This window comes from Melanostigma gelatinosum, assembly GCF_949748355.1.
Source record: "Melanostigma gelatinosum genome assembly, chromosome: 22".
Lineage (NCBI taxonomy): Eukaryota > Metazoa > Chordata > Actinopteri > Perciformes > Zoarcidae > Melanostigma > Melanostigma gelatinosum.
This window is the reverse complement of record NC_136655.1, coordinates 18,674,639-18,688,422: the sequence shown is the minus strand read 5'-3', so window position 1 is coordinate 18,688,422 and position 13,784 is coordinate 18,674,639. Positions and strand designations below refer to the sequence as shown.

At 43.0% G+C, this 13,784-nt stretch overlaps 1 protein-coding gene across 1 annotated transcript; it reads right to left on the bottom strand.

Moving 5' to 3' along the window:
- Nucleotides 1–4,410: 4,410 nt before the first annotated feature.
- Nucleotides 4,411–13,003, bottom strand: adm2a (adrenomedullin 2a; the record flags this gene model as incomplete). The annotated part of the gene is made up of 2 exons (XM_079294485.1): nucleotides 4,411–4,828; nucleotides 12,906–13,003. 2 exons carry the CDS (start codon nucleotides 13,001–13,003, stop codon nucleotides 4,411–4,413), a joined length of 516 nt encoding a protein of 171 aa, XP_079150611.1.
- Between the last annotated feature and the right edge of the window lie 781 nt (nucleotides 13,004–13,784).

The window sequence follows — 13,784 nt, the reverse complement described above, 5'->3', positions numbered from 1 at the left end:
AGTCTAAGTTATGAGATAGAAAGTCATAACTATGATAGAAAGTCAAAATTCTGAGATTGAAAGTCAAAAGTATGAGATTGAAAGTCAAAATGATGAGATTGAAAGTCAAAATGATGAGATTGAAAGTCAAAATGATGAGATTGAAAGTCAAAATTATGAGATTGAAAGTCAAAATTATGAGATTGAAAGTCAAAATTATGAGATACTTAAACAGGTAGAAGCAGCTCTTTGGCTGGTTACTGTACATTTAACATGGAAATGTATTGTGAGTACATTGAAGACTACTTTAAACTGTGAATGCAGAGAGTTATTTAACAATATGTTACGAGTAGTGACATTTATAACCGGCCCTTTGTGGGCGACCGTGATGCTGATGTGGCCCGGAGTGAAAATGAGTTTGAGAGCCCCGTTGTAGAGGCTTTGACTTGTTCAAAGGCAACTTTGACAGAGCTGTGCTGTGTCACCTAAGTAAAGTAACGACTCATGTCACTAATTACTTTTGCTGTAGTTATATAAAGAAATGCAATACCTTTGTTAATCACTAATACCGGTAGTAAAGCATAACACATGAGTCATTAAAAACTTTCTCAACACTGTCCACCAACACAGACGGCTTAGTATTACTGGATCACAAAAAGGACAACTTCCTTCTCCATGTATTAACTTCCTCCTGCTAAACCTTTGGCCCTTTTTCTTTTTTACAAGGCATACCTCCCAGTACAAAGTCAAGCCCATGGGACTTCATGTCAAATTACAGGCAAGATATCCAAAACACTGAACATCAGGTTGAATTTGAGTGAAAATGTCACTGTACCGGTTTCATTCTGTGTATGGATGGTACACATGGGTTCTATGTTAAATGCCAAAACTTGAATAAATATTAATGATGAAGAAAATAAATGAGATACATCAACTTTTGAATATTCCCTGTTCCCTTGTCCTCCCTCTCTTGTCCTCTCTTGTGACATGAACCAATGGCCTGTCTTGTCGACCAAACCTCCCATCACTCATTAACCTCGTCCAGTTCCGCCAACGTGGCTGCTGATGCCCTGATCATGTGTTTCCCAATATTTCATTCACATTGTCCCCCTTGCCCCCCATTACATTTGTTAGATGTGTCATGCAGTGACTTGTAATGATTGACTTCTTTGGGGTTATTGTCTCAGAACAGGTTGGTCAAGGACACAGTAGCATGAGGAGGGTGAAATCGATTAGTCTTTGAAAAAATATACTGAATCACATATATTGAGCATTTAGAACCTTTTGGTGCATTTAAGAGTATTTCACAGCCTCATGTGATTCTATTATGTATGTCTTTTAGGAATCATACTCCATCACATTACAGTAGAGTTCTTTATTTTACAGAGTGAAGGACATCGAAAAACAGTAACATTTCAACTTGTTTCATTTCCTACCATACGGTCACGTTTAAGGAGCGAGGTGAGATAAATAGTCTTTGGTGACATACAGATATTAACGTACAAAGATAACTTATAAATACATTACTTTCTTGAAAGTTTGGCTGAATATATATATATATATATATATATATATATATTATGTTCATTCACAGGTGCACAATCATCATGGCGCCACACAGAGTGCACTGACATCTTCGAAACACATTCGCAGACAATCTCGAATGCAACATTTACAAGAGGAACCGTGTCCAACTTTCACAAGTTCAGCACAATGAGGGAGTTTCAGGGAAACTATCGACACACGCCTTTGCATTCAAAGTGCTTTCCTGTGACCCTAAAGTGGGAAATCAGCAGAGAGGAAGCTACCGAGATCGACCTGGATCGACTCTATCTTACAAAACTAACAAAGACATTCTACACTCATTCCTCTTTGCAACACAGAGCCATGAAACAAAAAAGGTGTTTTTAAGGGGAGGTATTCGCGGTCGTGCACAGTTTGCTCACTACAACTGGACGTGACGCAATGCCTGACGGAACAAAGACATACTGTGTAAAAAAAAGACAAAAAAACAAGACTGGGAGCAAAATGGTCCAGAGCGCAGATCAAACACAGGAGATTAGTGTCCTGATAGGCTACGTACAGCAGCTCAACACATACGCACGGTCACGTCACATGTGTGTGAAATAGAACACGATTAAAAAGCAGAGAGGTCCATCAGGATTTTTCAGCGTTTGAAAAGCCTTTTAATGATCCGTCACGAGACATTGATTCGCTCGGTTACAGCAGAGAGAATGGCATGTTTGACCTCAGCAAGCCTTTGAACAGATTCGATTTAAGACCAAGACCACAGATTATTAGCCTGTGACCTCCACCATTACAGACGGAGGAGAGAAGATAACTAAATGTAAACAGAAAGACACCCAAGTAAAATCAGAAGACACAGATTAAGATATAAAAGGACACATGATTATATGATGTAGGTCACATGTAAAGTCGTTCGGTTTGTCAAGTATTGCCAGGTATTTGGTGAGTTTATACTAATGCTCAGGAATAGACAACTTCCATGTTTGTGAAATTATATAACAAAGGGTAAAATACTAGATGTGATCATCTAAATGACTGTATTCCTACCAAACACTCTGCCGGTTAGGACCAAGCTGCCATAGAGTACAGTCCTGGAATAAAAGCTTTTCAAAAGTATGGAAATATGTCATATGATTACGTTTCTTGACAAAATGCAAATGTGCCTTTTATACATATGGTTGCATTTCTTTAAGGCCTGTCAAATTTAAGCAGGCTTAATGAGTAGCGCTTGACCTCAGTTATTCTCAGGCCATCGCCCACCATTTCAGAGCCGGAGCGTACATAGAGAGGGGGAAAATGTCAGGGCATGTATTTTTGAAATTGGGCACACCGAACATTTTGGTCGCTGTGGTGTCCCATAAGAAACCCGCAATGTAACAGTCGTCTCAGGGGTTAGTTTTAACCCTTTCACATACGACATGTGAACAACAAGGGTCCTCTGTCTTGTCAAGTATTGCCTGTAGGAAATGTAGGAAGAGTTGACCTGTATTTCTCCACCTTTCTGTAACATCACTGTTGGACTCACTTTTAGAGATCTCTACCTTCTCCCCAATACAAATGGAGGGGAATGGGATTTTGTCAAAGCACTAAAAAATGGCATTCAAAAGAGCTCAGCAGCAACATTTCTTTGCAGAATAAGAATTCATGTTACTCTGGAAAATCACCCAAAATATGCTGGGATTTTATATTCTTTTGGAGAAGCTGACCTTCAATATCTGCGAACTTCAAGGCGATGTGAACTTCACATGCCTTGCTCTTTATACTTATGTAAGTTTGCAGACCATGGGAAACTGAGCCCCCCCCCCCCCCCCGATGTGGCTGTATATATGCCTGAAGTGATTAGGTCAGTTTTATTAAACTGTCAACCCAAAGTCCTGACTTGCAAGGGGAACTTATGAATCACGTGAAAAAGCTAATATTTCAGACCCTGCATCCGGCGGGGAAAATGCCAGCAGTGGTGGCTCCAAGGCTCACTTTACCCCCTACTGTGCTGACCAACTGGCTACTATACTGCAACACTGAAACTGATCCTTTGGGACGAGAGTTTCCGTCCAAGGCACTGGATGCTCAACCTCTTTTTTCTCATGTTCATTGTGGAGTTTATGTGGTCAAGTCCTGACTCAGAATGCTCTTCAACTCGGGTGTAACCCAAGTGCTGTGGCTGGTTTCGACTGTAAACTGTGGTCCTGAAACACAAAGAGTGACGAATTCCCCGTTCAACTCAACGCATGTGGAATATTCTAGGGTTGTCAGTGTTCATATTGTAATTCTATATCCAGTTGTGAAAAGACCTGGGAATTGCAATGTTGACAAAAAGAGAGGGCACAAAAAAGAGAGGTAAAAGGGTTCGCTGGGTCATTTACGGGGTCTCTGGGAATACATTGGTTTTGACAGGGCCCCGGCTCTGAGTGCAGGTTGAAATCCACATTAGGGGCTTAAGTGTTTGATCAATGAGCTGCGGAATAACCAGAGAGGTCAGTTGGCAGACAGGATCAGGTCACTGGATGGTGTTGAGGCCAAGCCTTCATTCTAATATTAACAGGATTAGGACGTCAAAGTGAGGCCTTCTTTTGAGCGTTCAGAAGGGAGAACCAAAAATACTTTGACGAGATTTGAACATCCTTAAAAAGGCAAAAGTTCTCAGGATGGTTGGAGAACTCGAATTGGGGGTTTTAAAAGTGATTCAGTCGGTCATGATCTTGAATTTGAATCTCCAAATCCATCAATCAGCAGAAAAAGTAGAGAGGCACGACAGTCTTTTATGGGAAGTATAATTGTCATTTTGAGATAGATAAACAGAAGTTATGGACTACATCAAACTCTAATGCAAAGAATACCAGTAATACATTAAAAGATAAATAAATGGAGATATAGATAGACTCGTGTTTGGGGGTATCAACTAACTCATCCATAACTATGGGGGCTCCTGGGGTTGATGGGGGACGAGTCTTCTCTGCCACTCTGGCCAATGAGTTGATAGAGCCTATGGCTGAGGTTCTGCACTTGGCAGGTTCCAAGGACGCAACCCACTCTCATCAGTTGGGCATGTTGGGGATAGTGGTGCCCATTACGTGATCCAGAGTGGGCATGGCGACGAGCTCTTGGCGCCCTCAGCTCGATCTGTGAGGTACCAACGGAACGTGCCCACGCCAGGCCTGGCGAGGCTGCTCTCATTCCTGAAGCTGGTTGGTGTCTCAGGAAACCGGGAAGCAATTTTGGGGATCGGCTAGGGGCTGAGGAGGGGACGACGATGTGAGTCTGGCTTCCTGACGCTGAGCTTTTATCCTCTCTCTGGTCAATGAGCTTGTTGAGGAGGTCCAGCCTGAGGAGAAGACAGAAGTTAGGTGAAAATTTGTCCTGGAGCTGGGTGGATATTGTTCATATCATAACAAGTTTTAATATGCGGGAGGGGGGGGGGGGGCTCAATTGATCTTTCGCTAAGCCAAGCCCCCCACTGCTACTCCATCAAGCTGGCAGAGCTACCATGGAGCCCACACTGTCACTAACTGTACTCCTTGAAAAAACCGTATCTAATTTCAGAATAAACGATGAAAAAAGATAAAAATAGAAGCTAAAGCCGATAGATCGAAGTGAACCACCACATCACCTGGTGATCAAGACAGAAGGCAATGTAATGAAGGAACATCACTGTTCCCGTAGAGCCGGGTAGGTCTTTAGTCACTGTTAAAGTCATTAAAAAGCAAAAGCAGCATTGTGTATACATTTAGTATACCTTCAGTAGCTAGCGTAGTAACAAAGTGCTAACGCTAGTTCTGCCGATGTTAGCTCCACAGGTTTTTACATAGAAACTTGACATTTTAGAAATGTATATCTCCTTCCAACCTTTCCGGGTAACGAGCATCACGGTTACACAACGTTTAACCATGACCAGCTTCCAATCCACTAAACCAGCCTGAACATGAAGCGAAGCTGAAACCATTGCATGAGAGTCTATGGAGCAGAGTTCAGATCGTTGTCGGACCCTGGTCACAGCTGGCCGATGCTACGCTACTATCGGGCAGTCTGCGTTTGAGAGGCGAACGGGTTAATTCCTCATGTCTACAGCCATGCTTGCAGCTGTGTACTTAGGCACATCATTGCTTTGTGCTCAAATGTCGAACATTCATAGCTAACGTGGTTCATTATTTTTGCCGCTATGGATAGAAGGGGGACAGAATGATGGTGGGTTTTTAAACAAATGCAATTGCCAGCATTGTTACTAACTAACAACTATTGTTGTAAGGGCACAGGTAATTCTCCAGAAATCCGATTCGACGTATAAAGCGACTTTGATAAACAAATCATTTTTGCCTGCTGTCTGAACACAGCATGTCTCTCTGCACAGTCACCCAGCCACGTGGACACCATGCTCATCTCTTAATGTATAATGTGAAAGTTAATGGCTTTGTTTTCACATGTTGCCAAAAACAACAGGTGCTCTGAGTCTGCCTCACTTATTACATTATACAATCAAAACCTCGTACTTTAATGCTCAGCTGGGTTTCAGCGAATGGTAACTATGGGAGATTTAGCCTGGCCTGCCATGATGGGCTCCAGAGGAGAACATTAAAATCTTGTTCCCAGAGAGAAAGATAAGGTGCTTGTGAATTGTTCAAATGTTGGTGTACAGACCGACATTTCAAAGACTTCTCAAAACACCTAAAACCTGGCCGAATAAAACTCCAACTATCACTTATCTGGAGCTAAATGGAAAAGAATGTGTTGTTTTTATGTAGTTTGTGTAAACAGACCCTTGACAAAAACTAGGCTCTGCAGCACGCTGGACCAGCGAGTATGGGCCGTTCAGCAAACACAGCGCCCACCAACTCACCATCTGTTCATTGTTTGACAAAGACAGCCTCTTCTCACAACTTGACCCTGGTGCTCTTCACTGAACTGTCACCGCTGTGTTTGCACAGCACAGCGTGACTCAAACCCTGAGCGTTACCCCATCACCACTGCTGAAAGTCAGGCGAAGTCAATAGGAAAATGCTGCTATAGCAGATGAATGAGGATGAAAATGTTAAATGGCAGCAATGGATTGTAATGAGGTTTAAATACAGCATCAGGGCAAATATATCTGCCGTTTGCTTTTCTGCGTCAAAGGGAAAAATCTTCCACTGCGTCAGGTTTGTTACTATTTTTACATTTTCAGAGAGGCAGAAGCCAGGGTTGATCTAAGTATGAAAAATGTGTTCCACTTGTGAAATGCTGACTTGTGTTATTTCACCATGAACACTCATGGTGAGAGGTTTAGATGTGAGGGTTTTCTTAAAGTCAGTGGTGTGGTGGCTTTGGGATTCCTTGGGTATATGTGAAGCCTCTGATTTATTTAGCCAGTTCAGCTGCTGGCTCACTGTTGGCAGGTCTGGTAGTCTGGAGGTGATCTGCTGTGCAACAGCGGCAGTGGCTGAATAAATAGTTGCACAATGCTAGGCCACAGACGGAGGCTAGCACTATTTCCAGAACAGGCTTGTTGTGCCATGGTGCCACATCACCAAGTTACACCCACTTGGCCTGCAGAGGGAATGTTGCATTTGAATGCACATGAAAGCTATTCACAAACAGCCGTGTTGGCCCGCACCAAATCCCTATTCTGACTTTACTTAATACAAGACAGAACTTTAGCCTCATCTTCTTTTATGTGTTATAGATCCTGTAAGTCAAAAGTTAGTTGGAAACACTTTATCCCTTTATATCACTTTATAAGAGGCCCCGGTCTTAAAGGTTACCTGAGGGCCACTGTAGTTGTCTCCTTATAGGTAGCGGCCCCTTTCTTTTCAGTTATATGGTGCTTTAGTGTTGCATACAGTATTAACAACAGTATTTGGAATGAAATAAATGACCACACAACAAACCTGGAGCCCTTGGGCCCCAGAGGTTCTGAACGACGTGGCAGTTGCTCACTTTGCCCTGTTGGTAATCCAGTTTGTACCGTGGAGGGTGTAAGTTGAAAACCCTGTAGAAAACAGGCAGCAACCTTTTGGTCTGAAAAGTGAAGTCAATGGGGAAAGTTGCATTGTTTCTAATGGCCATCAGCGGGCGACTCCTCTGGTTGCAAGTTAATTGTAACATGTTGGTCACTCATGTCACTTCTTAAAAACAAGATGGCGACAGCCGAAAACCTAAATGCCAATGGCCAAAATGATAAACTCGAGGCTTTAAAATGGCAGTCTACAAAGCATTTGGTGATGTGACGGGGACGACGTCCACTTCTTCTATACAGTCTATGGTGGAGAACAGATTGTGAAGTGAGAAAAGCTGTCGCTTTGTTATCCATGATGCATTGACCTGTAGAGTACCCGGTAAATGTGGTGCACTTAGCTAATTGACATATCTGAACATCTTAAACTCAATGACTCAACTATGAGATAATGCTCGGTCTCCCTAACAACTTTTCTCAAACAATCTAACACAAACCCTGGAAGCCTCACACAAGATTGGACTTTGCAAGTCTGTGACTTAATCAACTCCAATTCGCCAAAAACAAGTTGGCTCATAAGTGCATCTGTAATGGCTGGCAGACGGCCACAGGGACCCCATGACTGTGCTACAACAACAATCACAGCGGAGAATACTTCCTGGAAGAATACGGATATAGGAGGCAGATCATTTCTGCTCTCTAGGTTAAATGTGTTTCTCTTTCTGAAGTGATTGGTCTCTGGATGTCTTGCAATGCAACAGTTTTCTTGCTTATTTCACTTGAAGTCTAATGTATTTCTGTTTAATTCAAATATTTATCAATACTTTTACAGTACAAATACTTTTAAGTAGTTCTCTACGAGCAAACTTAAATGATATTTTATGTTAATAGCTGTGTGTAGTATGTGTAATGAAGGGCAAGGCTAAGCTACAGTTACATCTTCCTCAAAAAGACTGTGGACTTTCCTGCTTTTTCTTCCAGAAGTTCAAGGAATCTTAGATAACTCTTTCACTCTGTCACATTTGATCTCACAAGACAGGCCAATTTGGCTATTAGGAGCCTAGTCCCATAACTCCATACTAATGGAGATCTCTGTGATTGGCAGACGATCAAAGATATCCAAGCTACTTTGACTTTAATTGTTCCACCAACACCTTGCATGGTCTTAGTTTAAGGTCTTAAAACTAAAATTCCTTCTGACTGTAGCTTATTGCTTCAGCCAATTCCCTTTGTGCTGCCTTGTTTGGTTTTTCTTTTGTACCTCACAGCATCGCTGACTCATGTTGATAGAAAGCCTCAGCTGCCGAGCCCTCCCTGCAGAGAGTAAGCCCTTCCTACCCCTGACCCCAACCCTAACCTGACAGAAGGTCAGCCCTCCCTACCCATAAGGGCAGGGTTCTGCATGAAAACATTTGTTTTGTTGTGTACGAATTGTTGTCTTACTTATGTTGGAAGTGTCAAAAGTGTTCCGAACAGCCACACTCGAAGGCAGGCTGGCCAACCACTGTGTGAAGCATGAACATCAGATTAACCGTTTTGGGAAGTTATGGGACTCGTCGGAAACAGCCCCCCACCCCAATTCCAGCACTGGAAACGTGTGGAGGGAGCCATTTCACCAACCAACAAGGACTTTTGCTCAGGGAAACTGGCTCCTTAATCATAACTCCAACCCTAACAAAAAGCCCTCCTCAACCCCAACTCTAGTACCATGCTGCTTAGAGGCTGAAGCTCCCAAAGTGCGGTCAGCAAGAAACTGAGCACATTCATTGCTAATATCCCAATAGGTAACAGTGGGGAGATTGTTATTAGCAAGAAGCAGGACAAAATGAAAAGGAGAGGTGATTTATTTCACACAAAACAGTGTTTTGTGTCCTCTCAGAAGCCGCCTTTGTTTCTTAAGCCTTTTGATCCACACTGCCACTATAAGCTTGTACTCTTATACATGCTGTGTAGTTCACATATGCATTCATGCCTCCACAGCGGTGTGAAAACCTGCTCTTTAAGGATGCGGAGGGTGGAATTTAGGTCTTAGCTATTAATCCACAGTGGAATTCTGTGCCTGCTTGGTTGCAGCTTTCACCCTCCGCAACTTCAGCCTGTGTTTGGTTAAATTGACCCCCATGGAGCCATACGATGTTTATACTGTACATATATCTAAGTAGTCCAAGCCAAAATTCCTGTTTACAAGACATAGGAGAAGAGGCCTCTCTTGACCTGATTTAGAGCAGAGGCAATCCTGGTTTCAATCATTCTGCGAGCAAGAAAATGGTTTTCTGAGAATGTATACACGATAAAAAAGAGCTAGTAATGTTCTTGTTGTGTCTTGATAAGGTGTAAACATGTCAGAATATAGATAGCAAATCAAAGCGCATACCCCAAGCCAATCGCAGAGCGATTCAACAAACATCAACAAGGCAGGAAGGAGATGAAATCAGTCTGTTTCTCAGGTAAATATTATGTTGAGAGTATCTGCGTAGGTCCCCACGCCTCTTAAATCCACATTTACAAGAATGAGTCAATTATTTAGCAAATCCTTTGTGGGGGAAAACATGTCTTTATTTGGCCTTGACAAAGTTCGAACAAACCTGCGGCCACGACACATACACACAGACCAATGTATCATAGCGTTCCCTGGTCCAGACGGAGCAGAAGCAGACTTGTCTATGTAACAAAAGCTTCACCGCAAATCAGCTTTACATGTCCTTCGTCTCGGAGCAATGATCCGCTTCCTACTTCTGGAATCAGCACTGTAAAGCCGCTGCGCTGCTAAAGACATATTTAACTTGTTTGGCTGCAGACACCGGCTATTTTCCCTTACAAGAAAAGAAACTCTAGACGTTATGTATAACGACAATGAAGGGCATGCAATGCGTGTCATCCCAAGGAACATGCAATTTGTCCTTGTTTTGAAAAAAACGCCCATCAGGCATTGTTACAGCGTCTCACTGGGACTTTGTTGTGTCCTTATCAGGACACATAGGGACAACGCAGACACAAAGATGGAATTAGGAAAGAAATGACAGACGTCTGAGCTCAGACATAGTATCAGTGTCCAACGGGAGAAAAGAAAAGCAGTCGTCATCATGTCTGTTGTAATCATGCTGTCAGTGTGTGATGGTCACAGAACAGGGAGTGCTCTGTGGTCAAGAGAAGAGGGAGAATTTACTGTCCTAATAAAAGCCAGACAGGACATTTATGGGAGATGTGCAAAGTGAGAAATGGGGAGGCTTGTGAAGCAGAAGTGACGGGGAAGGGAGATCTCTCACTGTGTTGTCAGAGTGATGTATATTTGTATAGACTGTGATCAGTTTTAGTGCTGAAGGTCCTATACAAATTGCACTACCCAACCACAGGCCCTCAGTTAGTGTACATGCCCAACAACACAGCAATAAGCTTCAGGCACGTGACTTGAAGTGATGGGGTTTCTCGAATGGGATTTATTTGTGATTTATCAATCTATAAGAAGTCTTCTATTATAATATAATACTAGAAGTATTTGCCATTTGCCAATTAAACAACTAATCCATTTTTTACTGTTGAATCCCACTGAACTGCTGCATCAGTTCCTCTCGGACTGAGAGATATGATCCATGCTGATGATGACAGTTTCAAACAGGGGAGGGAATGATGGAGGATCAGGGTGCTGGGCAGGTGCAGCGCAACACCAACAGAGAGCGGATACAGGAGCCACGCTTGCCTTTATTTTGATTAGCAGCAGGTGTTCACAAATTGAACACACACACACACACACACACACACACACACATGCAAGAGGAAAATGACACTCCCAGATCTACATAGACAGCTACATAGTTACCTTGTCAGCATTAGATGTTAAGTGCTTTGTTTAAGAGCCTTGTTATTCACTGAATGTGGATCATTTTGATGTCGAACACGTGATGATTGCAAATCATGGTGTGAATGAGGGATCCACAGAAGATAAGCAGCACTTAAGAGATAAGAGATACGATTCATGAGATTAAGATTATTACAAGATTAATATCAATTTGGAATATATTTTCTTACTGACAAACCTCTCCTCCTGCCACGTTATATGAAACATATGCCTTTATTCATGTGCTATCAAGCTACTGATAATGCTCCACACAGCTGTACATCAATGAGACCAATGTCTTCATCAGTAAACATTTACTTTGATCAGACACAACTTGAAGGTGCTGCATAGACAAGACGGATTTCAGAAAATGGTCAAGTTAGGCCTACAGGGGCGCCAAGCTTGCCTTCCCCCCCTCTCATCACACCCCTCTCAGTGCTGGTTTTAAGCCAGCAGATGTGGATCCAAAATCCACCAGAAGGGGGCATTCACACACCAACTCATCCCCATTCCTGGCTGCTCCTCAACAATGCAACTGCACAGGCGTATTGCATCGCTGGCAGGCCTCCATCACGCCTCCATCACGCCTCCATCACGCCTCCATCACGCCCTCAGAGAGGCAGAGTGTACTGTGTGTGTGTTGGGCTGCCACTTAAGACGTGGAAAAGTACAGGTGCCACTCAGCGCCTAACAAGATGCTTTTACAAAAGTCCATGCTGGTATTTCTGGCCTGGGCTGTGGGACGACCTACTTTTCCCACCTCAGAAGTAACAGTTTTCCTCACAGAATCACGGGGGAGATGAAACCAAACCAAAACCTCGATAACAGTTACTCATTGAGATCGAGAGGTGGAGGAGGAAGAGAAGAGAGAATCATTGAAAATGTTGATTAAAATAACGTAGAATACAGATTACTGACGTGGCATATTCACCGTCAGATGTAAGATTAAAGCCTATTTTCATCTCAAGTTCTAACCTGCATGACCTCATGATCAGTTCTTTCACACTTTAGTCTACTTCGTACTTTACTAACAGGAAGAGTGATGGCCAGGCCTACCATACGACTAAACACAATCATATACCGTATATATATAATTCTGTTTCTTCTTAATGTTTAAATACTTAAGCCTAACACTGTCACTTATCCCACAGCCTGCTCCTCAGCGGGGCTGTTCTCGAGGAGACTGAACGTGTTTTATTATATCATGGGAGAGCCTTTGACCTTGCACGCCACACTATCCTCTATCTGTCCCACACAACAACGCAGCACTTTCACTTTGAACACAGTGTGATGTATTAGTGTTAACTGACTGGATGAAGTGAACAAAAAAAACAACCTAAAACGACATGTTAGAGGAAAAAGTGAGAGTTTGAGGAATGACAACGCCACGTCTTGTGTGTTGAGTTCTAATGTCTGCGTATTCAAACAATACCATGGTCCACTGGGAAACTACGGGAATGAACGTTGGCTTGATGAAAAAGGATACGCTAGATTAAAATAGTGACCGTTTTATAGCTAACCGACGTATTTACAGATTAAAGGCGACTGCCATACAACAAAATGATGCTCAATACATCATTAAAATCGAATAACGCCATTGTAGCCCCCCCCCCCCCCCCCCAAAAACAACGGGTGTCTTACCTGTTGCTGTCGGGTTCCTCCTTTGCCGCCTGAGCCAGCCGCTGCTGGAGGGAAACCAGGCTGATGCAATACACAACAAGCGGGAGAAGGGACTGCATCTCCGGGCCAACGTTAACTCGCCACCCTCTCCGGGAAGGAGGAGACGACCGCACGGACCGGGCGAGGGTTGAATCCCAAAGGTGTGAGGGGGGGGGGGGGGGTAAAATAAAAAGGGGGATAAAATAAAGAGGCAAAAAAGAAAAAGGTTCCAAAAATGGTTGATATGAGGTTTAAATATACAAGTTTGGCCGTGGGTAATGGGGATGAAACCTTTGGAGGAAAGCAGACGTAATAAATGGTCAATGAACCTGCAGCTCACACACAAGAGACAGAAGAGAGCCGGTGAAAGTGCGCCTCATGAAATCACCCCCATTGCATCATTTAGAACCTTCACTGATACTATCTGCACTAAAAAACGCCCCTCATTGGATTCCTCATCACAACTTCTGCTTCTTTTTCACAACATCAGAAAAAGAAAAAAAAGATATACACCAGATGACGACTTTACATTCTCCTGAAAATGTCCAGAAATTAAAAAACTCAACCCATCATGCAGATACTTTTGCAAACTCATTTGTTTGTGAATAAACCTACTCATAACAACAAGTAAAGAGAAGCCTTACCTTCTTGGTAGTTGCTGCTCAGAATGTGACTTTAATTCCCCTCTGTGAATCCAAACTGCTGGTCAAGATCAGGTTCTCCAGTGTGAAGCTGAGCGCCTGCTGACATTGAGGGTTTAAATAGCGACCGAGTGGGCGGAGTTCACTGCCTCAAGTGCCGGTGGGCAAAGGTGCTGCGGTAACATCAGTATAACACTCTGAATATCCTGCAGTTACGTGG